At 44.8% G+C, this 27619-nt stretch overlaps 1 protein-coding gene and 1 pseudogene across 4 annotated transcripts; both read left to right on the top strand.

Annotated features, from left to right (window-relative positions):
• Positions 1-6143: 6143 nt before the first annotated feature.
• Positions 6144-13255, top strand: LOC123104724 (uncharacterized). Of its 4 annotated transcripts, none has more exons than XM_044526596.1 (20): positions 6144-6273; positions 6386-6457; positions 6562-6652; positions 6868-6975; positions 7076-7197; positions 7291-7554; positions 7644-7780; positions 8323-8396; positions 8486-8596; positions 8688-8818; positions 8910-9197; positions 9354-9490; positions 10090-10169; positions 10960-11133; positions 11199-11326; positions 11400-11675; positions 11814-11944; positions 12332-12373; positions 12473-12535; positions 12627-13255. In XM_044526596.1, the coding sequence occupies exons 3-20, from the start codon at positions 6580-6582 to the stop codon at positions 12724-12726; spliced, it is 2439 nt and encodes an 812-aa protein (XP_044382531.1). In that variant the 5' UTR covers positions 6144-6273; positions 6386-6457; positions 6562-6579; the 3' UTR covers positions 12727-13255. The 4 variants fall into 4 exon arrangements, with proteins under 4 accessions (XP_044382531.1, XP_044382528.1, XP_044382530.1 ...); XM_044526593.1 differs by having other exon boundaries at positions 8320-8396; positions 12627-13254; XM_044526594.1 differs by having other exon boundaries at positions 6190-6273; positions 6410-6457; positions 8320-8396.
• A 1990-nt stretch (positions 13256-15245) lies between these two features.
• Positions 15246-15342, top strand: LOC123109258 (uncharacterized; annotated as a pseudogene).
• Positions 15343-27619: the final 12277 nt, after the last annotated feature.

The following is a 27619-nucleotide window of genomic DNA, read 5'->3' as shown; positions in this document are numbered from 1 at the left end:
TTGACTCGTCTCCCAGGTAGGAACAGCAGTAGCAAGAGGCATCTCCATGAGCCATCGGTAACGCCAAAATCTAATGAGCTTGCCATCGCTAATACGTATGAATGATTGCATGCAGAGGCGTTGAAAATGCTTTCAGTTGCCGCATCGGCAAAAGGAAGATGAAGGTTGTGCCATGGCTTTTTCGCCTCCATCCCCACCGCAAGCGAAGCTTTAGTGTGTCGATCTCTGCTTTGATGCAATGGATTGCAAGCCCACGCAACTCTTCGCATATCCATTGCACGCAATTCCAACACGCCTACCCAAACTCTCCGCGTGTGCCTATTTGGATCGAACCGGACACCAAAGTCGGCCCAACGTGTCGACACAAATGGACCAGTGTCCGCCTTTTGTTCGTGCGTGACCCATTTCAGGCCCAAATTTGAGATGCGTTTGCGTCGGTACGGACACGCAATGGACGGGCGCCACGCCCGCCCTTGTCCTCCCCTTGGACCGCTGGTCGGTGACACATTGGACATCCCCTCTTCCTCCCATCGACACCTAGCACACCCGGCAGCCCCACCCAGGTGCCCAGGCTGGCTGCCCGCACCCACATACCTCCCCCAGCAGCACGTCAGCTCCTCGGCGGCCACATACTCTGGCGTTTGGTAGACCATTTTCAACGTCGTCGCAGCACCTCGACGTCGACGCCACCACCCCCTCGCCTCCCTCTGCCGGCAGCACACAAGCGTGGCTACCTCGCTCGCCAGACGCCGCCATGTATGCCTCCACGCCGACAGACCTGCTATCTGGTCTTGGAGAGGCCCGAGGCTCTTCACTGGCCGGCTTCTTCCACGATACCCGCAAGGTGTTCGACGGTCTGCCCACAAGGTACAAGTGGACTCCGGCTACAAGAACTATTTCCACAATTTCATTTGCAATTCAGATGATTCTTCATTCGATGATGAGGACATTGTGGCTGCTGCTTTGGTCGTTCATGACCACATTAGTAGGTAGCGGCCGATGTTCAGGGGCTCGATCCCGGGGCATACTCCGGAGTTGAACCGGAACCAAGAGAGCCGCCATCGCCGACTCTGGTAGGACTACTTCGAGTCCCTTAACCTGCTCTTCAAACAACACCTATTCTGGCATCGTTTCCAGATGGCTAGACATGTGTTCAACCGTATCTTGGAGGGGGTGATGGCGTACGATAACTATTTCGAGTGCAAGGAGGATGCCCTGGGAAAGATTGGCTTCTCCTCTTATCAGAAATGCACTGCAGCTATTCAGATGCTTGCTTATGGAGTACCCAGAGATCTCATTGATGAGTATGTCCGAATGAGCGAGTCCACGTGCCTAGACTCCATCTGTAAGTTATGCAAGGTTGTGGTACCAGTGTTTGGCCTGGAGTACTTGAGAGAGCCAACCGATGTAGATATAGCCCGACTATTGACGATCAATGTGAGTAGGGGCTTTTCGGGGATGCTTGGTAGCATAGATTGTATGCACTGGCAGTGGAAGAACCACCCTTCTGCTTGGCAATGGCAGTATAGGGGCCATATCAAAACTTGCACTATCATACTCGAGGCCACGACTTCACCAGATCTCTGGATTTGGCACTCTTTCTTCGGCATGGCTAGATCTAACAATGACATCAACGTGCTTCAGCGCTCTCCGTTGTTTGCAAGGCTTGTAGAGGGCAAGTGCCCGGAGGTCAATGTTGAGATCAATGGCCACCACTACAACAACGGATACTACCTAGCTGACGGTATCTATCCTCAGTTGAGTACTCTTGTGAAAACAATCCCCAGCCCTATACGAGAGAAGAGAAAGAGATTTAACCAAGAACAAGAGAGTGCTAGGAAGGATGTGGAGTGTGCCTTTGGTGTTCTTCAATCTCGATGGGGCATCATTCGGTATCCTGCTACAACTTGGAGAACCAAGAAGTTGTGGGAGGTGATTACCGCTTGTGTGATCATGCACAACATGATCATAAAGGATGGGTGTCCGAATGATATCAACGACCAAGGGTTTCAATTTCAGTGTGACAATGTTGTGCCTGAGCATGAAGGAGTGGCAATGTTTGCACACTTCACCGAATTTCATCATCAAATGTGTGATTGGAAAACTCACATTCAACTGCAAGATGATTTGATTGAGCATATGTGGCTCACGTTGGCAATCAGTAGATGTGTCGGCTATTTTTTTCTTTCAAATGTATTTGAGACAGTTTAAACTTTATTTGGCTTGTAAACTATGAGATATTTGTATTTTATTTGAATTATGTGAACTTGGACCGATTTTATTTTATATGTCGCAAAAAGAGCTAAAGAGAAGGCCGCAAACCGGCTGTGAGGATGAAAATGCATGTGCGCGTTGGGCGCACTACCAACCCAAATGCAAAAGGAAGCGGACACACCGACCCAAACAGACAAAAAAGTACAAAACAAACGTCCGTTTGGGTCTGCGCGTTGGAGTCTCTCTTACCCCTGACCACATTTGAACCGCCCTAAAGGAAGCTGCGCTCTAGCTTTTGGACCTTCTAAATGAGCGAAATGGGTTGGTCAATTATCATCATCTAATTCTAATATAGAGGCGTGGCCAGAAATTTGCTTCTAGCCAGCAGCCAGCTAACCTGTTCCGCATCAGTTCTAACAAAGCTTGGTAATCAGCTCTAGTTAGTCTTCTATCTGAGAAGGGAAATTCAGGAACTTGGCATCCAAAAGTTGTCGCAAGGTAAAGGAGATCCACACCATCGTCACATGCAATAGGCGATAAGGAGACCTTATGGCGAATTTGATATGTTGTCCAGCAGCTTCACCCAATAAAGAGAGAATGGTTCTACTGTGCTCGCACCTTATCAACGTTGATCTTTAACTAGTAACCTTAGCTCTGCTGGTGGTGGACTATGGTGACTGAATAACTATAGTGTACATACATGGGATAAAGAGAATAGCAAGGAACCCCGCATGATCATGGTGACTGACATGTAACACAAAAGCCATACTGCCATATAGTATTAGATTCTCTATAAAAGGGTGTTATTGCAGGACTAATGGCACATAAAATCTAAGAAAAAGAATTAATTACTACTGTCGTGGTGGGCGCACGGCAGATGCCAAGGGATGGCTAAAGAGAGGAGGAGGCTCGAGGGCGCTGGTGGGCTCCAGAGGCGAGGTTGGCATGAGCGGGCACGGGACGCCGGACATACCCAGGTTCGGGGCTCTCCGAAGAGATAATACCCCTAGTCCTGCCGAGTGTAGTTGGATGATCGATAGTACAATGTTGCTCCTGGAGCTGTATGGAGGAGGGAGGAAGCGGGGCAAGGCTTGGGCTGCTCCTTCTCTCCGGTGTTGCTGTTTTGTGGCTAGTCCTATGCTTGTTTGCTTTTCTCTCGTATGTGTCTTCTACCTTCTCTCTTGCTTGCCCCATGATCGCGGGCTCGGGGGGGGGGGGGGGGGGGGGGTTTATAGTCCAACCCCCCGGGGGTACAATGATAATGTTACAAGTTGGTGGGTCCGTATTGTCGGTGTCTGGGAACCCGGGCTGGGTCCCGCTGAGGGCTTGTGGTTCGCCGGGTTCCCCTAGGTGCGGGCCCCGCATGCCTAGGGGGACTGTGCGCCGTCTTGTCGATCGTCAGGGTGTGGCCGAGTCGAGTCACATACAGTGTTTTCCGTCAGGTTGCCGCTTGCTGTCGTCAGCGGTGGAGGCGGGGCACTGTAGCCACGCCGGCCCTAGTCAGCGGGTAGGTGAGGGGCACTGTTGCCACGTTCCTGCTGACCAGAGGCATGGGCAAGGCACTGTTGCCTTGGTCATCGTTGATTGAAGTCTCGTCCCATCATACGGCCTGGATAAGACGGGAGTTGACCCGTGGCTGGATTGCGTAGCACGCCACGGGTGGTGCTGGCTTGTCGAGGAGGCTTTGGTCGTGTCGGGTTCGGCTGTCTTGCGCTAGTTGTTGGGGCCGAGTTGACGTGTCTTGCCGGGTCGGCTAGTCTGGCCGGCTTGCAAGGCTTGGTCGGGTCGAGCGACCCGGCCAAGCGCGTGCAGGTTGGGGGGGGGGGGTGTCTGGCCCGTTGTTTTTTAAGAGGATCCGGGTTCCGTTGGCTGCCCGGGGTCCATCCCCCCGACTACTACTGTGCCACATAAAACTCGGGAATGCAACAAAAAAAAACACCCGATATTATGGTATGTACTGAAAAAAACTGAAGAACTGGCAGAAAATTAGATCCGAACTACCACAATATAAACATCAGATATTATCTAGTGCATACCCAGCCAAACATCATACTCACACAGTGATCCACATGACACATCCAAGTCCACAAAAAAGAGTTTCATAATAGTCATTGTGGGCAAGAGTTGGGCATGTTGCTTCATTGCCGACGGGAGAAGACAAACGGAATTGACATGACGAAGGCTTCTGGAAAAAAATTCATATGATAGTATCAAAACAGAGCGAAGACTGATTTCTTTATCATGTAAAAGGCGAACACAAATCACAACAAGCATTAAAAGGGAAACCAACCAAGGTATTCTATGAATAATCACGGGGATTTGGATAATTTGCCCCATTTTACATAGGGTTTGATGATTTGCCCCTGGGTTATTTCAATGGTTAGTGGTTGCGGCACCAACCGTCAAATCCTGGAGAGGAGGGGGGGGGGGGAGGCAAATTATCAAAGTTAGAAGGTAAACTAGGGCAAAAGATACAAGTTCTTGAACAATCACTCCTTAGTGTATCAGGAAGCCTGTCATCCACTTCCCCGTTACGACCACTACATAAAAATGTGTAGTAGGTCTGTTAGTACATTATAAACGCAAAATATTTCTTGTTTTACCCTACAGTATGATTACGGTATATAAAATATTGGGATCCTACAATATCGATTCCCCATTCTCCAGGATCCCAATTCATCCACCAAACTCTACTTCGACTATCGGGCGTGACAACATCCTCCTGCACTATATAGCTTAATGTTTCAGTCTGACCAGAAGTGTTGATACACAACAACTATCTGACCAGTAAGTAGTGATGATGGCATCCCAATCCGGCATGGACAGCTTATATATATGTCAAGTCTCAACTACTAGAATTCCAAAAACGTTTGCATTATTCAATCATCTGCTGCCGCAATCGAACATTCGTGGATGCTTTAGTCAAATTAAGTATCTCTTGCTTGTAGACCAAGGATTGGTATGATTATGTACTTACTCCTAGTTTTTTGTTTTGCGGGAAGTACTTTATTACTCTCAGTTAGCCTAACTAGGCTACTCATAGTGAGAAGTATCATATACTAGTATCATACTATCATGTATATGATACTAGCATGCTTGCTCGTCCGGAGTGCATGATACCGGCTAAGATACCACCACTATAGTCAGCCTTAGTTGAACCTTAGTTAGTACTCGGATTTAAGCTTAGTCAACCCATGGATTGGCCGTCTCTCACCAGGTACACCATGGTCATGATCCTCTTCTCCCTGCCACTGAGCGCTTCCCAAGACCGTCTCGTCCCCAGCAATGTGTTGTACCCTGGTAACACGATCGTCTCCGATGATGGTGGATTCGTCTTGGGCTTCTTCAATCCCTCCAACTCCACTCCAGCCATCCTGTACCTAGGCATATGGTATAACGACATTCCTGAGCTCAGTGTTGTGTGGGTCGCCAACCGAGACACCCCGGGAACCAACACAACTTCCTCAACACCGAAGCTCTCCCTCACCAACAACTCTAATTTGGTTCGCTCCGACGATGGTGGCGGGAGCTGCATCATTTGGGCAACAACTAACGTGACCACTGGTCTGGTCGTCTACCCTGACGGTGGTGGTTCTGAACACGGGTAATCTCATAGTCCGATCGTCAAAACGGCACCATACTGTGGCATAGCTTCGACCACCGCACAAACATGTTCCTTCCTCTAGCATGAAGGTCGGCATAAACTACAAGACACGTACCACGACCATGCCTTCTCCTTTCACTAGCTTGATACGGGCTTATAACTTGTCCCTAACTTTCATGTCTTTGTTTGTGTAGTTATACTAGTTCTTGACGATATGGTTGAACCCTATATGATTTTTTAGTTGGAAACAGGAAAAATAAAAGGAAAAAAACTGACCGGAAGCTTCCACTAGTGGGCCGGCCCAGAAAAAACGAGCTCAATCCCTCTCGCGGCTGGACTAAGTTGGAGCAGATGTCGTCTCAAAAAAAAAGGTTGGCTAAAAAAACAAAAGTTGGAGCAGAGATCCTTCCGTCGACGAATCCAGCGGCGGCCGGTGAGATCTGCTTGTTTCGAAGGTATCCCTTCTCCACCTCCGGTCGAATTTTGGTTGCTTGGATTGTCCGAGATCTAATTCAAAATCTTTCTTTCTTGGTTGTACTATACGGATACTTCAACTAACCCACCCAGTTTCTTGGAGCGATTCCACCACAGTAATCTGGCGCAGTTTCTATGACCTAGTTTCCAACTCCGATCTATTGTGTACGGATAGCCCAATCCCTCCATTTGTCTGGCAACCATACCGATCCACTAGTTGTGTAATCAGATCAATCAGTGTTAGCTGAATTTCATTCGTTGCTGTTCAGGCTGGATTGAAAAGATCGATGATGAAAAACAAGCGCCGGCTGGTGAGAGGCGATGAAGAGCAACGCCCTTACAAAAGGGTAGCTAGGCCAAGTGAGTCCATGTTGTTTCCCTTCTCCTGCAAGTACATATTCACAATAAGTAGTAGTAAAATTGACGCTTCTGTTAAGGTAAAGTTTCTCTGTAGGTCGAGCTACATGGAACCTCTTATCTTCAGCCCTCCAACATTGCTTTGAGATCCTCTTCTATTAACTGTATCACACATGATTTTATTTTCAATTAACTAGCTTTGTGTGGTACCTTTGCAGAGAGATTGGACAGCTCGAGTGGATCCAGTCCAGGCGCCCTGAGTGAACTTAGTGAGCAAGTAGTTTCAAGATTGCGCAGGAGTGTCGTGTCGCTTGCTTCGTTCGATGGTTAGTGATTTTACTTGCTGTTAATACTTTCTCATATTGCCTGTTTTTAGTGACCAGTTATTTTGTCTGCACGCTTGACTTTCTCTCTGTGCGTACGTAGGTGATACCAAGTTACGTGAATGCACAGGCATATGCATTGAAACCTCATGTTCTGATTCTGAAGCTACAATCCTGACATCGAGACGGTTGATTCCACCTACTCGCGCAGCTGCAAGTTTGAATGTAATTTTTTTCTCTACTCTTTTCCTTGGTTATTAATTATGCTTGTATATATGTTGCACCTGTAATCATTAATTCACCTTGCGCTCATTTCAGATAAAAGTACGCCTTCCGAATGATCGGATTGTCACTGGGTGGATAGAGGATCCTAAGATATATGTTGATTTTTTCATTGTCAACATCAAGAATGTGTCTGGTATTGATGCCGCAAGTCTTGACTGTGACATGCAGTCTGAGCCACATACGAAGGTAGCAGCTGTATGCCGCTGTTTCAGTTCAGGATTTTTAACAGCCACAAGTGGACTAAATCTCGCCTCTCCAACCAATGAGACAATCGTAAGCACGTGCCGGATCCACAAGGTGAGCTGCTTTTATACAGTTTCAGGCTTTCAGCCATTATGAATTGCATGCATTTTCTCTGTGTAACTTCATTGTCACTTCTGTGCTAGGCGGGGATTGGAGGCCCTCTTGTTGATTTTGATGGCAACTTTGTCGGGATGAACTCCTCTCGTACCAAAATGGAGAAGACTGCTTACGTGCGAAGGGAGGGAATTTTCCGATTCTTGGTGCTTCACGGGAAGGTCAGGTATGTACACTTTCAGTATTGATGAACTGTCCTTCCCTCTTTGGCTTACTCATGCTTCTCTCTTACTGCATCCTATTCTACGTATCCCTTCTATTTTTATTTGAGTTTGTGTGCAAGGTGTGTCATTCTCAAAGCCAAAGAGCAGGTTCCAAGGTTTACGAGTTTATATCCCAAAAACTGTACTATTAGCTATTTTTTCTACTCATGTGTTTCTTTTCTTTAATTGTTTAGATCTGCACTGCACTAGATTAAGGTTGTTATTTCAATGCCGGCGCTAATACATATTTCTGCTGCACTTGAACTTACATTTAACAAGAAGACCCATGGGGAAATTGTTTATGATTTTCTTACATTTCTCTGCTGTGAAATATCTGGCGGTAATGCATATTTCTGCTACACTCTAAACTTGCATTAATCTAGCTCATTTTTAAATTTCCCTGTTCTAAATTTCCCTTGTTTAATACTAGCTCATTTTTTTTATGTGGTTGCGATACATTGCCTTCGTGGATTTATCACTTTGAGTTTTCTACGTTATGCAGCAGTGTTAGAGTTAAGGAAGGGTTTGATGATGTTTCAAGGGCAAGAATGAACAGTGAGATGAAAGCAATTAGGCCAAGTGAGCCCATTTCTGCTTCCTTTTCCTGACTATTCATAGTAGACCGTTCTGTTAACTGTATCACACATGATTTTATTTCAATTAACTAGGTTTGAGTGCTAAGTCCGTAGAGAAATTGAGTAAATCCAGAAAAGGTGCCTTGAGTAAGCAAGTACTTTCCAGATTAAGCATGAGTATTGTGGCGCTGGCCTCATTCGATGGTTGGTGATTATACTGTCCTTAATTTCTCATGTTACATCGTTTTTGATGACCAGCTATTCAGTTTGCACGTATGACTCTCTCCCTCTCCAGGTGATACCCAATTACACGAATGCACGGGCACATGCATCGAAAGCTCATGTCCTGATGCCACGTGTTTCCTGACATCGATAAATTTGATTCCTTATACTTGTCGGTTAGGGAAGATCACTGAAAGTTTGACGGTAACCTTTTCTGTATTTTTAGTTATGCTAATATATATGCTGCACCTGTAATGATTAATTCAGTACAGCCATTGCCCTGTGCTCATTTCAGATTAAAGTACGCCTTCCCGATGATCAGATTGTCACTGGGTGGATAGAGAATCCTGAGATATATGTTGATTTTTTTATCGTCAAAATCAAGAACGACGATGTTATTGATCCCCCCCATCTATGTCATCTAAGTCTTGATCGTGCCACGCAGTTTGAGCCTTATAGGAAGGTAGCAGCTGTATGGCGCTATTATGATTCAGGAGAATTAAAGACCACAAGTGGAGTAGATCTTGCCTCTGTATGCGCTCTTACAGATGAGGAGATGTTAAGCACATGCCGAATCCATGAGGTGAGCTAGCTGCTTTAGTCTGTACAGTTCAAACATATAACTGCTATATGATGGTATGAATGGCTTATATCATTGTATGTGCCGATGCATATCCTTGGTTTCAGGAATTATTAATTGCATTTTTAATGCATAACTTCATCCTCATGTTTGTGCTAGGTGGGGATTGGAGGTCCCGTTGTTGATTTTGATGGCAACTTTGTCGGGATGAACTGCTCTGGTACCAAACAAAGAAAGACCCCCTACGTACGAAGGCCTTCGATTCGTGAATTCATGTGGTTTTGCGAGATGGTCAGGTATGCACACTTTCAGCATTGATGAACAAACACTCTGTTTGGCTTACCCATACTTCTCTCTCACTGCATCCTACACTACACCTCCCTGCCCTATTTCTATTTGAGTTTGTGTAAGAGCAGCTTCGAGGTTTACAAATTTATCCCCAAAACTGCCTCATTAGCTATTTTGTACTTGTGTTTTTTTTTACTTTTTTTACATCTCCTGTTGCTCTGCATCTGTGACCATCTCTACCTTTAACCCAACAAGCTGCATTCCGTCCCAACATAAGTGTCGCTGATGTAGTGCAACATTAGTACAAAGTTGTACTAAGTCTGCGGCACTTATTTTGGGACGGAGGGAGTACTAGATTACGATTGTTATATTAATCTGGCGGTAATGCATATTTCCGCTACACTCTAAACTTGCATTTAAACAGAGCCATGGAGAAATTGTTTTAGATTTTATTAAATTTATTTGCTGTAAAGTATATGCAACTATTTGGCGCTCCCTTCTTTTTCTATATTCCCCTTGTTTAATACTCTCATTTTGTGCATGGTCTGTGTCTTGATATCTTCTTTTTGTGGATTTATCACAGTGAGTTTTCTACATTGTGCTGCAGTGTTAAGGAAGAGGTTGATGAAGCTGCAACTGCAAGATTTAAAAGTCGTTATGGAGATTCAGCTTTCCTCAGGGCAGGAGGTGAGCAAATTTATTTCATAGGATATTGGCTGTTTAGGCCAGAATGAGACAGCCCTGGACCCAAGAGGCGCGGCTGTCCTTTGACAGCCGTTGAAACCACAGGGAGGAAGATGAGACGGGAAGTTATATTGTGTTCCCCATACTGGGTCCATGGTCAAGCTGAATGGTAGCTTCTCCATTTTTATGTGACAAACGACCTAACTGGGAGATTATGGGGATCCTATCCACTCACTTGGTGTGTGGTCATATACTGTTAGTACATAGCAAAACATACTGACTGATTAGTACTAGCATTATGTCTTCAAAATTTTATTTATTTGATAAACTAGGTGAATGCCTGCCTGTTGCTATGGAAACCATGAAAATAAATTTAACCATGCATGTGCCACATCAGTCTGCAAATCCATGGGCACAGAAACTGACTTGGAGTTAGGAAAACAAGATAACATAGAAATATCAAAACTGTGAGGCATACTCATATGACATACTCCCCCCGTCCCATAATACAAGAGCGTTTTTGACACCACTAGTTTAAAAAACGCTCTTATATTATGGGACAGAGGGAGTATTTGGCAAACCCTTAAACAAGATGTGGAAATGGTGCGATGGAAGAAGGAAGATGGAACATCACCATCACAGCTTTTTCTTGGAATACATATTGAAGCTACAATGGCCTACGTTGAACCCTTGGCAGCCAATACATTTTAACTTATTTTTGCTGAGTACCTTATGTTGCACACTCACACTTTAAAAACTTTATGAAACACTTTTAACTGGTGTATCATGCTAGGTGGGCAATACATACATCTTCTCGATGATACCTTCAAGAAGGATATCTTGAGGAAACCATTGGGAGGTTTTGGATTAGAAATGGATCAAAGTGCCTACTCACTTGCTTCAGAATCAAGCAAACTTCTTGCTTCAAAAATGAATCGAAGTGTTGTCTCACTTGCTTCATTCAATGGTGATGACTCTGTTATACAGTACTTGTCCATGTTTTAATTGATAACTGAATGATTATCTCTGTAGGATTTGCAAAAAAGTTTTCTTGCTCAGGTGTATTTATAAAGGGCGAAGCATGCTCTGCAACAATTCTGACTTCAGCAAGTTTGTTCAGAGTTCCTGGCAGTTCACACAGGATCGATGATAACTTGAGGGTTGTTACTGCTAACTGCTATCATTTTTTTCTTTTCATTTCAGATACTGGTTAACATAACGTTATCATTGCAGATTGAAGTTTGCCTTCCAAACCAATTTCGAGTTGTAGGGATATTGAACTGTTATAATTTACACTACAATGTTGCTCTTGTTGACATCATGGGATTCTGGCGTCCTCGTATAATAAAAATCCATGGGCATCCAGTTACCTCATCTATGGACGTAATAGCTGTGGGTAGTCTTTTTGCGTGTCGCAAACTAATGGTTGTTGAGGGGAAGGTGTTGATTGGCAAACAAAGCAAACTTGATTGCAAAGAACTATGTGTCTCCACCTGTAAAATCACCAAGGTATTTCTTGTGGACTTCCCCAGTACCTCTAACATGCCAAAAAGTTATTAGCGTTGGAATACTAACATAAGCTATCACTACATCTATCAAACAGTATCTGTGTGTAACTCTTGTATGTTGTTCCTTTTATTTTGCTAGGCTGGGATTGGGGGGCCTCTTATTGACAATGATGGGAATTTTGTTGGAATGAACTTTTATGATGAGGAAGAAACTTCATTCCTGCCGAGGGACGTTATTCACCGCCTCTTATTGAACTTAAATAAAAAACGGTATGTCTTATTTTTTAACAAAAGAAGCTTGTAGGTTTTAGGGAAGTTGTCCTGTGTATATTCGTCTCTAGTTTTCACATCGTTTAATCATTTTCACTTAAACATAGTTTTGGCCCAATTGTGTTTGGCTGATATGACAACTTGTGTGTGCCCAAAGTGTAATACTGTGCACTGATGTAGTGATATAATTGTACATGATACCGGTAACTTAATTCATTGGCGTGTTCTGTTGTTATCTGCCATTATCACTCTTGATGCCATACTTACCCGTACGCTCTCATCGTGCTCTTATATCCTTGCCTATTTTTTAACGCATTAAGCTGGTATGTCATTGGTTTAAACTAACTCGTTTCCTCGTGGTAAAATTGATTTTGGGTGTACTTGCAGGACTAGTGCAGATGGTACTATTGTTGAGGGTGTTGAAAATAGGTATTTTTCTTTCTTAAGTACGGTATCTTAACATATTGTTTGAAATAATTTATTCAGTAACTCTTATGCTTTTTGAAATATGGCTGATCAACCACACAGATGGTTGTTGCCTGGTGGGACACACGGGAACACTGAAACTGTTGCACCGATTGATGGAAACAAGTATTCTTTCTTACACATGTTAATACTATCTATCTGTGACATTGTTTAGAATAGATCTCTTCATTGACTTCTACTTTCTTGCTCATGGCAGATGGCCGTTGCCTGCGCCACGCTACGTTGGTCGTAGAGCCAACCCTTTGCCACGTCACAAATGGCCTCTGCCTCGTGGCCGAAAGCCTCTACCTATGTGAGGTCACCTTGGTTGTAGAGCCGACGATCGCTGCTAGTATTGATGATGTTTTCTCGTCCGTTGGTGCTGGGACCTCCATTCTGAGCTGCTCGAGTACTAGTAGTACTAATATTGCTTTCTCCAGGACAGACTCGTGCTAGTACTAATAGTAGTATCTATAGTTTCTGTGATGGTTGGCTGTCAGTTCTCCATTCTGAACGGTTTGCTCTGTGTTGCTAGAGCTCTGTTATCATCGGAACCAATTGATGTCATGGTGTTCTGTATATGTAAATGGGCAAACCATGTCATAAGCCCATGTGCTCTAAGCATAGTGGTGTCCAATGATTTATGTTCGCTCGTCTCCCTGGTATCAACCAGCACCCATTTTGCTGATCTGCTGGTGGTTATATTAGAACTGTAGATTGGTGCATCAAAAGCTTTACAATCGCCCTTGTCTGTCTTGATCTGTTGTAAGGGGAGGAAACATGTTGCATTTCATTGATGTAGAGGAGTAGAAACGTGTTGCACTCATTGATGTAAATGAGAGGAAACAATAGTACAAACAGCAAGAGCTGCCAACTTAGAAAAGCTAGCCTGTCCTGGGCGTATGCCAGAGGCAGGCTGCATCCTTTGGAAGCAGCAATTGTGAAGGAGTTGGCTTGAGCATTCCATCAACCAACCGGCATATGGAAGATGATGTGATCTGACCAGACCAAAGGCAGCATCATCTTCCAGATGCCGGTTGAGAAGAGGCAGCTTGCAAGACGTTTCGCTTTTGTTGAAGACAAAGCTGACAAGTACCGCACTTCAGGCCATCCCCTCTTTTCAAGATTATCAGCAGCCTTGAATAGTAGTCCAGGCGAAAATCTTGCATACCAGATTATGATATAAATGTCAACCGTGAGAAGGCAATCTGACTTTGCCGAGTACTGACCATTCTCTGCTCATCGCTATGGTATCCGTGCATGCCTCCATGCCGCAGTCTCACAGAACTAATCTTGTGCCACATATTTGTGATTCCTGTAGGGCAGACTGAGTGAGGTCATGCTAGCTTCAGGAATCTCATCCGGGCATCTCCAGCGAGAGAACAAGCCATCGAAGTACTGTATTTCTCTTGGTGCGGCACCCAAAGAGGTTAGGAACTGCAGTAGCAAGAGGCATCGCCAGGAGCCATCTGTAACGCCAGAACCTAATGAGCTTGCCATCAACAGGAAGATGAAGGCCGTGCCATGGCTTTTCCGCCTCCATCCAGTGCGGCCACCACCAAGGCCACCACAAGCATAGCTTTTAGTGTGTTGATCTCTTCTTTGATGCGAGGGATTGCAAGCCCACGCAGCTCTTTGGATCTCCATGGCACCAGACACTTACCCCCCTGACCACATCTGAACCGTCCCAAAGGAGGCTGCGCTCTAGCTTTTGCACCTTCTTAATGAGCCAAAGGGGCTGGTCAATGATCATCATCTGATATAGAGGGGTGTCGGCCAAAATTTTGCTTCTAGCCAGCAGCCAGCTAACTTCTACCGCGTCAGATCTAACAAAGCTTGGTAAATAGCTCTGGTTAGTCTCCTAACTGAGAAGGGAAAACCAAGATACTTGCAGGGAAATTCAGCAACTTGGCATCCAAAGGTTGTCCCACCGTAAAGGAAATCCACCACATTCACATGCAGTAGGAAATAAGGAGAGCATTTGGCGAAGTTGATATGTTGTCCAACAACTTCATCACGAAATAAAGAGAGAATCGTGCTAGCACTGTATCAACGTTGATGTTTAACCTGTTAGAAAGTATTGTACCATGTGTATACGGTATTGTATAAACCGTACGCACCGTAGGTAGGGCCAGATTGCGTGCGTGTGTTGTTGTAATCTGGTAGTTAGGTTGTTAGGGTTTCTCCTCATATCTTGTATAGCTTTCTTGAGGATTAATCCACGACCTAACTACTGTATCTTTGTAACTTATCCTTGGCTATATAACATGCAGCACATCCCTGCCAGAGGCATACGCTTCCACGCAATCTTTCATGGTATTCAGAGCCTAGTTCCTCTATCGCATCCAACCTAGTAGTCATGGCTAGCTCCAGCACCGCCGCCGCCGCTCCATATGCCCTCATTCCCATCGCTGATAAGCTTCACCACGGCAACTATCTCGTGTGGCGTGCGCAGGCTTTAGCTACCATCCGTGGAGCCCAACTGATCGACCACCTCAACCCCGATCACCCGTTTCCGGAGCCCAACCTTGCCGACAAGGACGGCAAGCCCACCGATGTGCCAAACCCGGCGTATCACATCGCTCTGGCGCAAGACTCCCAGGTGCTAAGTTTTATCTTCAATTCAATCTCTGCTCCTGTGATGATCCAAGTCGCCCACTGCACCAAGGCCACCGCGGCATGGACCGCGATCAGGGAGATGTTCCTCTCCCAAACGCAGGCCAACATCGTCAACATGCGGATCGCCCTCTCCACCACCAAAAAGGGCACCGCGACCAACGCCGAGTACATCGGGCGCATGAAGGCGCTAGGCGACGAGATGGCTTCAGCAGGAAAGCCGCTCGACGATGATGACATGGTCTCCTACATCCTCGCCGGACTCGACTTCGACTACATCTCGTTCGTCTCGTCCATCTGCGCTGCAAGAATCGAGCCCATCAAGGTAGCTGAACTTTACTCTCAGTTGATCGGTTTTGAAAAGCGTCTTGCCATGTTTGAAGGAGGAAACCAGTCCTCTCAGTCCTCGGCCAACGTCGTGTCCCGTGGCCATGGTGGCTACCGTCACGGAGGCGGGCGTGGCAATGGTGGCCGTGGCAACGGAGGCGGTGGTCGCGGCAATGGAGGCCGTGGCAATGGAGGCAGTGGCCGCGGCAAAGGAGGCCGTGGCAACAGCAATGGAGGAGGCAACGATCTCCCTGAGGTTGTCTGCCAGATCTGCAAGAAGCCAAACCACACCGCCATCGAGTGCTACCGCCGCTTCGACATCTCCTTCGCCAAGAATGAAAAGAGTGTAGGATCAGCCACCACCTCGTCCTATGGAGTGGACACCAATTGGTACCTCGACACGGGGGCCACAGATCACATCACCAGCGAGCTCGACAAGTTGACCGTCCGCAACAAGTACAACGGCAACGAGCAAGTCCACACCGCAAACGGAGAAGGTATGGAAATTAGTCATATTGGTCAATCCACTGTTCGAACCCCTACTCGTGATATTCATCTCAAAAACATATTGCATGTACCCGATGCTACCAAAAATCTTATTTCAGCTCATCGTTTGTCCGCTGACAACAATACTTTTCTTGAAGTTCACCCATGTTTCTTTTTCGTTAAGGAACAGGGGACGAGGAAAATCCTTCTCCACGGCAGGTGTAGACAAGGTCTCTACCCCCTATCATCGGTTCCGTTGAGTTCAAGCAAACAGGTGTTTGGTGTCAATAAAGTGTCCATGGTCAGGTGGCACAGTCGGCTAGGGCATCCTTCATCCACTATCGTTCGTCATGTCCTTAGCCACAACAATATTCCTTTCTCAAGAAGTGAGTTAAATAAAGAGGGTGTTTGTGATGCTTGCCAATTGGGCAAGAGTCATCAACTACCCTACCCTAGTTCGTTCAGTGTATCTAAAGCTCCTTTAGAGCAAATTTTCTCCGATGTATGGGGGCCTGCCCGTGATTCTATCAATAGGAAAAACTATTATGTGTCCTTTATTGATGATTATAGCAAATTCACGTGGATCTATCTTCTCAAGCACAAATATGAAGTTTTTAAGATCTTTCATGAATTCCAAGCGTTAGTTGAAAGATTGTTCAATAGAAAAATTATCACCATGCAAACAGACTGGGGAGGCGAATATGAACGCCTAAATACCTTTTTTCGCCAACTAGGAATCACCCACCACGTCTCCTGTCCACATGCTCACCAGCAGAACGGATCAGCTGAAAGAAAACATCGCCACATTGTAGACGTGGAACTTTCCCTCTTGGCTCATGCCTCCATGCCCCTCAAATTCTGGGATGAGGCATTTCTTTCTGCCACATATCTGATAAATCGCACGCCTAGCAAGGTGATCAACTTTGGAACTCCCCTGGGTCGTTTGTTTCATGAACAGCCAAACTATCATTCCCTTCGAGGTTTTGGATGTGCTTGTTGGCCCAATCTCCGTCCATATAACTCTAGGAAATTAGAATTCCGATCCAAACAGTGTGTTTTCCTCGGATACGGTAACCTTCACAAAGGTTTCAAGTGTCTTGATGTCTCTGCCGGCCGGGTTTATATATCCCCTGATGTTATTTTTGATGTGACGGTTTTTCCGTTCAAAGCATTAAATTCAAATGCAGGCACCCCTCTTTGCTCTGAAGTCTTGTTGCTTCCTGAAACTATTCCCTCTGAGCCAATTGATCACGGGGGTGAACGTGTATTTGGTCAACATGCTAAATTTCCTGCTAATCCTGGTGAAAATCCAGCTCCTGTGTATCATTTTATGCAGACAGAACAAGACGAAAAAGGCGTGGAGCACGAAGGAGATTCAGGTGCTGCCAGCGCCGATCCCGAGGCTCATTCTGGCACAGGTGGCACGGGTGCAGGCAGTCCAGGCGAATCTCCCTCGGGTCAGCGCACCCCACCCAGAGAATGATACGTGGGTGCGTCGGGCGCCGGTTCCCTAGGTGGGCCAACCGCTGGTGCGCGGGCCAGCCGACCGGCTCCTCGCGTCGCACGCCGCCTCTCAATGACATCTAGGTGGCCCAACCTGGCGCGGGAGCATCGGCTGCCGCGGATGGCGCAGAAGCGATGAGGTAGGATGGCGGGTCTGGCGGGTGCCTTGCTGCTGACACGGGATCGATGTGGGATCTCGCGCGGTTGACGGCAGGATCGAAGTGGGATCTCGTGCGGCTGTGTCTTCTTCTGCCGGAGCCTCTGCGCTGGATCCTCATACAGCTCCTGATGTGCCAACTCGGAGAACAAGATCCCAACATGGTATTGTGAAACCGCAAGTTCGTACAGATGGTACGATCAGGTATGACAAGCTTAAGGTTCGGTTTTGGGGTTTAACTACTACTGGTGAACCAAGTAGTTTACATGAAGCTCTAGGTGGCACTAAGTGGAAAATGGCTATGAATGATGAGTATGGTCCTCTTATTAAAAATAAGACATCGCACCTAGTCCCACCAACACAAAACAAAAATGTTATTGATTGCAAGTGGGTCTACCGTATTAAGAGAAAGGCAGATGGTCAAGTTGATAGGTATAAGGCAAGACTAGTAGCAAAGGGGTTTAAACAGAGATATGGTATAGACTATGAAGATACCTTTAGCCCTGTTGTGAAAGCAGCTACTATCAGACTTGTTCTTTCTATTGCAGTATCAAGAAATTGGAGCTTGAGGCAATTGGATGTACAGAATGCATTCTTTCATGGTGTTCTAGAGGAAGAAGTCTATATGAGACAACCACCTGGTTATGAGGTAAAAGGCAAGGAAAATTATCTTTGCAAACTTGATAAGGCCCTATATGGATTAAAACAAGCACCTAGGGCTTGGTACTCCAAGTTAAGTGAAAAACTTCAAACACTTGGTTTGAAATCATCCAAGGGAGATACTTCCTTGCTCTTCTATAGGAAAGGAAATATCACTATTTTTATGTTGGTCTATGTTGATGATATTATTGTTGCTAGCTCATCACAAGATGCAATCGTAGCATTGTTGGCAGATCTCAAGAAGGACTTTGCCTTGAAAGATTTAGGTGATCTACACTACTTCTTGGGAATTGAAGTTAGAAAGGTGAAAGATGGAATACTTCTCACCCAAGAGAAATATGTCTTGGATATGCTTAAGCATGCAGGAATGGTAAATTGCAAGGTTTCAAACATGCCTTTCTCTACATCAGAAAAACTGTCAAGAGAAGAAGGAGAACCATTGGGGCCGAGGAGTCAACAAAATACAGGAATATGGTAGGTGCTTTGCAGTATTTAACACTGACAAGACCTGGCATTTGTTTTCCTGTCAATAAGGTATGCCAGTACTTGCATTCTCCTACTTCTCAGCATATGACAGCAGTTAAGAGAATTTTGAGATATCTCAGAGGTACTATGAGTACATGTCTGAAATTTACCAAGTCAACATTCAATATTGTTAGTGCTTTCTCAGATGCTAACTGGGCAGGATGTCTAGATGACAGAAGGTCAACAGGAGGTTTCTATGTGTTCTTTGGTCCTAATTTGATTTCCTGGAGTGCACGTAAGCAAGCCACTGTCTCTAGCTCCAGTACAGAGGCTGAATACAAATCTTTAGCTAATGCTACTGCTAAGATTATTTAGGTTCAAGGTTTGTTACATGAACTTGGAGTTATGCATTCACCAGTTGCACGCCTCTGGTGTGATAACATTGGTGCTACATATTTATCTGCAAATTCAATATTTCATGCAAGGACAAAATACATAGAAGTTGACTATCATTTTGTTCGAGAGAGAGTAGCTAGCAAACTGCTGGAAATTTGTTTTATTCCCACAGGTGATCAATTTGCAGATGGTTTTACCAAAGCCTTATCATGGCGGAAGTTAGAAGATTTCAAGACCAATCTCAACTTAGTGAAGCTGTGATTGAGGGGGCGTGTTAAAAAGTATTATACCATGTGTATACGGTATTGTATAAACTGTACGCACCGTAGGTAGGGCCAAATTGCATGCATGCGTTGTTGTAATCTGGTAGTTATAGGTTGTTAGGGTTTCTCCTCATATCTTGTATAGCTTTCTTGAGGATTAATCCATGACCTAACTGTTGGGGAACGTAGTAATTTCAAAAAAATTCCTACGCACACTCAAGATCATGGTGATGCATAGCAACGAGAGGGGAGAGTGTGATCTACGTACCCTTGTAGACCGACAGCGGAAGCGTTAGCACAACGCAGTTGATGTAGTCGTACGTCTTCACGGCCCGACCGATCAAGCACCGAAACTACGGCACCTCCGAGTTCTAGCACACGTTCAGCTCGATGACGATCCCCGGACTCCGATCCAGCAAAGTGTCGGGGAAGAGTTCCTTCAGCACGACGGCATGGTGACGATCTTGATGTTCTACCGTCGTAGGGCTTCGCCTAAGCACCGCTACAATATTATCGAGGATTATGGTGGAAGGGGGCACCGCACACGGCTAAGAATATGATCACGTGGATCAACTTGTGTCCCTATGGGGTGCCCCCTGCCCCCGTATATAAAGGAGTGGAGGAGGGGAGGGCCGGCCCTCTCTATGGCGCGCCCTAGGGGAGTCCTACTCCCACCGGGAGTAGGATTCCCCCTTTCCTAGTCAACCTAGGAGTCCTTCCATGTAGTAGGAGTAGGAGACAAGGAAGGGGAAGAGGGGAAGAGAAGGAAGGAGGGGGCGCAGCCCCTCCCCCTAGTCCAATTCGGACTAGGCCTTGGGGGGGCACGCGGCCTGCCTCTCCCTCTCCCCTAAAACCCAATAAGGCCCATATACTTCTTCTCCCGTATTCCCGTAACTCCCCGGTACTCCGAAAAATACCCGAACCACTCGAAACCTTTCCGATGTCCGAATATAGTCGTCCAATATATCGATCTTTACGTCTCGACCATTTCGAGACTCCTCGTCATGTCCCCGATCTCAACCGGGACTCTGAACTCCTTCGGTACATCAAAACTCATAAACTCGTAATATAACTGTCATCGAAACGTTAAGCGTGCGGACCCTACAGTTCGAGAACATATAGCGGAACCTGGATTCTCATATTGGCTCCTACATATTCTATGAAGATCTTTATCGGTCAGACCGCATAACAACATACGTTGTTCCCTTTGTCATTGATATGTTACTTGCCCGAGATTCGATCGTCGGTATCTCAATACCTAGTTCAATCTCGTTACCGGCAAGTCTCTTTACTCGTTCCGTAATACATCATCTCGCAACTAACTCATTAGTTGCAATGCTTGCAAGGCTTATGTGATGTGCATTACCGAGAGGGCCCAGAGATACCTCTCCGACAATCGGAGTGACAAATCCTAATCTCGAAATACGCCAACCCAAAATGTACCTTTGGAGACACCTGTAGAGCTCCTTTATAATCATCCAGTTACGTTGTGACGTTTGGTAGCACACAAAGTGTTCCTCCGGTAAACGGGAGTTGCATAATCTCATAGTCATAGGAACATGTATAGGTCATGAAGAAAGCAATAGCAACATACTAACCGATCGAGTGCTAAGCTAATGGAATGGGTCAAGTCAATCACATCATTCTCCTAATGATGTGATCCCGTTAATCAAATAACAACTCTTGTCTATGGTTAGGAAACATAACCATCTTTGATTAACGAGCTAGTCAAGTAGAGGCATACTAGTGACACTCTGGTTTGTCTATGTATTCACACATGTATTATGTTTCCGATAATACAATTCTAGCATGAATAATAAACATTTATCATGATATAAGGAAATAAATAATAACATTATTATTGCCTCTAGGGCATATTTCCTTCAGTCTCCCACTTGCACTAGAGTCAATAATCTAGTTCACATCGCCATGTGATCTAATATCAATAGTTCACATCTTTATGTGGTTAACACCCATAGTTCACATCCATATGTGACCAACACCCAAAGGGTTTACTAAAGTCAGTAATCTAGTTCACATTGCTATGTGATTAACACCCAAAGAGTACTAAGGTGTGATCATGTTTTGCCTGTGAGAGAAGTTTAGTCAACGAGTCTGTCATATTCAGATCCATAAGTATTTTGCAATTTTCTATGTCTACAATGCTCTGCACGGAGCTACTTTAGCTAATTGCTCCCACTTTCAATATGTATCCAGATGAAGACTAAGAGTCATCCGGATCAGTGCCAAACTTGTATCGATGTAACCCTTTTACGACGAACCTTTTGTCACCTCCATAATCGAGAAACATATCCTTATTCCACTAAGGATAATTTTGACCGTTGTCCAGTGATCTACTCTTAGATCACTATTGTACTCCCTTGCTTAACACAGTGTAGGGTATACAATAGATCTGGTACACAGCATGGCATACTTTATAGAACCTATGGCTGAGGCATAGGAAATGACTTTCATTCTCTTTCTATCTTCTGCCGTGGTCGGGCTTTGAGTCTTACTCAATTTCACACCTTGTAACACAGCCAAGAACTCTTTCTTTGACCGTTCCAATTTTTGAACTACTCCAAAATATTGTCAAGGTATGTACTCATTGAAAAAAAAACTTATCAAGCGTCTTGATCTATCTCTATAGATCTTGATGCTTAATATGTAAGCAGCTTCACCGAGGTCTTTCTTTGAAAAACTTCTTTCAAAACACTCCTTTATGCTTTGCAGAATAATTTTACATTATTTCCGATCAACAATATGTCATTTACATATACTTATCAGAAATGTTGTAGTGCTCCCATTCACTTTCTTGTAAATACAGGCTTCACCACAAGTCTGTATAAAACTATATGCTTTGATCATCTCATCAAAGTGCATATTCCAACTCCGAGATGCTTGCACCAGTCCATAGATGGATCGCTGGAGCTTGCACATTTTGTTAGCACCTTTAGGATTGACAAAACCTTCTGGTTGTATCATATACAACTCTTCTTTAATAAATCCATTAAGGAATGCAATTTTGTTTATCCATTTGCTGTATTTCATAAAATGCGGCAATTGCTAACATGATTTGGACAGACTTAAGCATAGATACGAGTGAGAAACTCTCATCGTAGTCAACACCTTGAACTTGTCGAAAACCTTTTTCGACAATTCTAGCTTTGTAGATAGTAACACTACTATCAGCGTCCGTCTTCCTCTTGAAGATCCATTTATTTTCTATGGCTTGCCGATCATCGGGCAAATCCATCAAAGTCCATACTTTTGTTCTCATACATGGATCATATCTCAGATTTCATGGCCTCAAACCATTTCGCGGAATCTGGGCTCATCATCGCTTCCTCATAGTTCGTAGGCTCATCATGGTCAAGTAACATGACCTTCAGAACATGATTACCGTACCACTCTGGTGCGGATCTCACTCTGGTTTACCTATGAGGTTCGGTAGTAACTTGATCTGAAGTTACATGATTATCATCATTAGCTTCCTCACTAATTGGTGTAGTAGTCACAAGAACAGATTTCTGTGATGAACTACTTTCCAATAAGGGAGAAGGTACAATTACCTTATCAAGTTTTCTACTTTCCTCCCACTCACTTCTTTCGAGAGAAACTCCTTCTCTAGAAAGTTTCCGAATTTAGCAACAAAAAGTTTTTCCTTCCGATCTGTGATAGAAGGTGTATCCAATAGTTTCCTTTAGATATCCTATGAAGACACATTTCTCCGATTTGGGTTTGAGCTTATCAGGATGAAACTTTTTCACTTAAGCATCACAACCCAAAACTTTAAGAAACGACAACTTTGGTTTCTTGCCAAACCATAATTCAGATTGTGTCGTCTCAACGGATTTAGATGGTGCCCTTTTTAACGTGAATGCAGCTGTCTCTAATGCATAACCCCAAAACGATAGTGGTAGATCGGTAAGAGACATCATAGATTGCACTATATCCAATAAAGTACGGTTATGATGATCGGACACACCATTATGCTGTGGTGTTCCAGGTGGCATGAGTTTGTGAAACTATTCCACAATGTTTTAATTGAAGACCAAACTCGTAACTCAAATATTTGTCTCCGCGATCAGATCGTAGAAACCTTATTTTCTTGTCACGATGATTTTCCACTTCACCCTGAAATTATTTGAATTTTTCAAATATTTCAGACTTATGTTTCATCAAGTAGATATACTCATATCTGCTCAAATCATCTGTGAAGGTCAGAAAATAACGATATCCACCACGAGCCTCAACATTCATCGGACCACATACATCTGTATGTATGATTTCCAACAAATCTGTTGCTCTCTCCATAGTACCGGAGAACGGTGTTTTTGTCATCTTACCCATAAGGCACGGTTCGCAAGTACCAAGTGATTCAAAATCAAGTGGTTCCAAAAGCCCATCAGTATGGAGTTTCTTCATGCGCTTTACACCGATATGACCCAAACGGCAGTGCCACAAATAAGTTGCACTATCATTATCAACTCTGCATCTTTTGGCTTCAACACTATGAATATGTGTGTCACTACTATCGAGATTTAATAAGAATAGACCACTCTTTAAGGGTGCATGATCATAAAAGATATTACTCATATAAATAGAACAACCATTATTCTCTGATTTAAATGAATAACCGTATCGCATCAAACAAGATCCAGATATAATGTTCATGTTTAACGCTGGCACCAAATAACAATTATTTAGATCTAATACTAATCCCGAAGGTAGATGTAGAGGTAGCGTGCCGACTGCGATCACATCGACTTTGGAACCATTTCACACGCGCATCGTCACCTCATCCTTAGCCAATCTTCGCTTAATCCGTAGTCCCTGTTTCGAGTTGCAAATATTAGCAACAGAACCAGTATCAAATACCCAGGTGCTACTGCGAGCATTAGTAAGGTACACATCAATAACATGTATATCACATATACCTTTGTTCACCTTGCCATCCTTCCTATCTGCCAAATACTTGGGGCAGTTCCGCTTCCAGTGACCAGTCTGCTTGCAGTAGAAGCACTCTGTTTCAGGCTTAGGTCCAGGTTTTGGTTTCTTCTCTTGAGTAGCAACTTGCTTGCTGTTCTTTTTGAAGTTCCCCTTCTTCTTCCCTTTGCCCTTTTTCTTAAAACTAGTGGTCTTGTTGACCATCAACACTTGATGCTCCTTCTTGATTTCTACCTCCGCAGCTTTCAGCATTGCGAAGAGCTCGGGAATAGTCTTATTCATCCCTTGCATATTATAGTTCATCACGAAGCTCTTGTAGCTTGGTGGTAGTGATTGAAGAATTATGTCAATGACGCAATCATCTGAAAGATTAACTCCCAATTGAATCAAGTGATTATTATACCCAGACATTTTGAGTATATGCTCATTGACAGAACTGTTCTCCTCCATCTTGCAGCTATAGAACTTATTGGAGACTTCATATCTCTCAATCCGGGCATTTGCTTGAAATATTAACTTCAACTCCTGGAACATCTCATATGCTCCATGGCGTTCAAAACGTCGTTGAAGTCCCGATTCTAAGCCGTAAAGCATGGCACACTGAACTATCGAGTACTCATCAGCTTTGCTCTGCCAGACGTTCATAACATCTGGTGTTGCTCCAGCAGCAGGCCTGGCACCCCGCGGTGCTTCCAGGACATAATTCTTCTGTGCAGCAATGAGGATAATCCTCAAGTTACGGACCCAGTCCGTGTAATTGCTACCATCATCTTTCAACTTTGCTTTCTCAAGGAACGCATTAAAATTCAACGGAACAACAACACAGGCCATCTATCTACAATCGAACATAAACAAGCAAGATACTATCAGGTACTAAGTTCATGATAAATTTAGGTTCAATTAATCATATTACTAAAGAACTCCCACTTAGATAGACATCCCTCTAATCCTCTAAGTGATTACGTGATCCAAATCAACTAAACCATGTCCGATCATCACGTGAGATGGAGCAGTTTCATTGGTGAACATCGCTATGTTGATCATATCTACTATATGATTCATGCTCGACCTTTCGGTCTCTGTGTTCTGAGGCCATATCTGTATATGCTTGGCTCGTCAAGTATAACCTGAGTATTCCGCGTGTGCAACTGTTTTGCACCCGTTGTATTTGAACGTAGAGCCTATCACACCCGATCATCACGTGGTGTCTCAGCACGAAGAACTTTCGCAATGGTGCATACTCGGGGAGAACACTTCTTGATAATTAGTGAGAGATCATCTTAAAATGCTACCGTCAATCAAAGCAAGATAAGATGCATAAAAGATAAACATCACATGCAATCAATATAAGTGATATGATATGGCCATCATCATCTTGGGCTTGTGATCTCCATCTTCGAAGCACCGTCGTGATCACCATCGTCACCGGCGCGACACCTTGATCACCATCGTAGCATCGTTGTCGTCTCGCCAATCTTATGCTTCCACGACTACCGCTACTGTTTAGTGATAAAGTAAAGCATTACAGCGCAATTGCATTGCATACAATAAAGCGACAACCATATGGCTCCTGCCAGTTGCCGATAACTTGGTTACAAAACATGATCATCTCATATAATAAAATTTAGCATCATGTCTTGACCATATCTCATCACAACATGCCTTGCAAAAACAAGTTAGACGTCCTCTACTTTGTTGTTGCAAGTTTTACGTGGCTGCTACGGGCTTAAGCAAGAACCAATCTTACCTACGCATCAAAACCACAACGATAGTTTGTCAAGTTGGTGCTGTTTTAACCTTCACAAGGACCGGGCGTAGCCACACTCGGTTCAACTAAAGTTGGAGAAACTGTCACCCGCTAGCCACCTTTGTGCAAAGCACGTCGGGAGAACCGGCCTCGCATAAGCGTACGCGTAATGTCGGTCCGGGCCGCTTCGTCCAACAATACTGCCGAACCAAAGTATGACATGCTGGTAAGCAGTATGACTTATATCGCCCACAACTCACTTGTGTTCTACTCATGCATATAACATCAACACGTAAAACCTAGGCTCGGATGCCACTGTTGGGGAACGTAGTAATTTCAAAAAAATTCCTACGCACACTCAAGATCATGGTGATGCATAGCAACGAGAGGGGAGAGTGTGATCTACGTACCCTTGTAGACCAACAGTGGAAGCGTTAGCACAACGCGGTTGATGTAGTCGTACGTCTTCACGGCCCGACCGATCAAGCACCGAAACTACGGCACCTCTGAGTTCTAGCACACGTTCAGCTCGATGACGATCCCCGGACTCCGATCCAGCAAAGTGTCAGGGAAGAGTTCCTTCAGCACGGCGGCGTGGTGACGATCTTGATGTTCTACCGTCGCAGGGCTTCGCCTAAGCACAGCTACAATATTATCGAGGATTATGGTGGAAGGGGGCACCGCACACAGCTAAGAATATGATCACGTGGATTAACTTGTGTCCCTATGGGGTGCCCCCTGCCCTCGTATATAAAGGAGTGGAGGAGGGGAGGGCCGGCCCTCTCTATGGCGCGCCCTAGGGAAGTCCTACTGCCACCGGGAGTAGGATTCCCCCTTTCCTAGTCCAACTAGGAGTCCTTCCATGTAGTAGGAGTAGGAGACAAGGAAGGGGAAGAGGGAAGAGAAGGAAGGAGGGGGCGCAGCCCCTCCCCCTAGTCCAATTCGGACTAGGCCTTGGGGGGGCGCGCAGCCTGCCTCTCCCTCTCCCCTAAAGCCCAATAAAGCCCATATACTTCTTCTCCCGTATTCCCGTAACTCCCCAATACTCCGAAAAATATCCGAACCACTCAGAACATTTCCGATGTCCTAATATAGTCGTCCAATATATCGATCTTTACGTCTCGACCATTTCGAGACTCCTCGTCATGTCCCCGATCTCATCCGGGACTCCGAACTCCTTCGGTACATCAAAACTCATAAACTCATAATATAACTGTCATCAAAACCTTAAGCGTGCGGACCCTACGGGTTCGAGAACAATGTAGACATGACCGAGACACGTCTCTGGTCAATAACCAATAGCGGAACCTGGATGCTCATATTGGCTCCTACATATTCAACGAAGATCTTTATCGGTCACACCGCATAACAACATACGTTGTTCCCTTTGTCATCGGTATGTTACTTGCCCGAGATTCGATCGTCGGTATCTCAATACTTAGTTCAATCTTGTTACCGGCAAGTCTCTTTACTCGTTCCGTAATACATCATCTCGCAACTAACTCATTAGTTGCAATGCTTGCAAGGCTTATGTGATGTGCATTACCGAGAGGGCCCAGAGATACCTCTCCGACAATCGGAGTGACAAATCCTAATCTTGAAATACGCCAACCCAACATGTACCTTTGGAGACACCTGTA

The sequence above is a fragment of the Triticum aestivum genome, chromosome 5A (genome assembly GCF_018294505.1).
Source record: "Triticum aestivum cultivar Chinese Spring chromosome 5A, IWGSC CS RefSeq v2.1, whole genome shotgun sequence".
Taxonomy (NCBI): domain Eukaryota; kingdom Viridiplantae; phylum Streptophyta; class Magnoliopsida; order Poales; family Poaceae; genus Triticum; species Triticum aestivum.
This window is presented reverse-complemented; position numbering and strand designations above follow the sequence as displayed.

Coding starts and splice junctions, on each gene's coding strand:
- LOC123104724 (XM_044526595.1), top strand. CDS start 6,580: ATGATGAAAAACAAGCGCCGGCTGGTGAGAGGCGATGAAGAGCAACGC. Junction 7,198..7,290: donor GCGCAGCTGCAAGTTTGAAT/GTAATTTTTTTC, acceptor CGCTCATTTCAG/ATAAAAGTACGCCTTCCGAA. Junction 12,374..12,472: donor GTTGAGGGTGTTGAAAATAG/GTATTTTTCTTT, acceptor TCAACCACACAG/ATGGTTGTTGCCTGGTGGGA.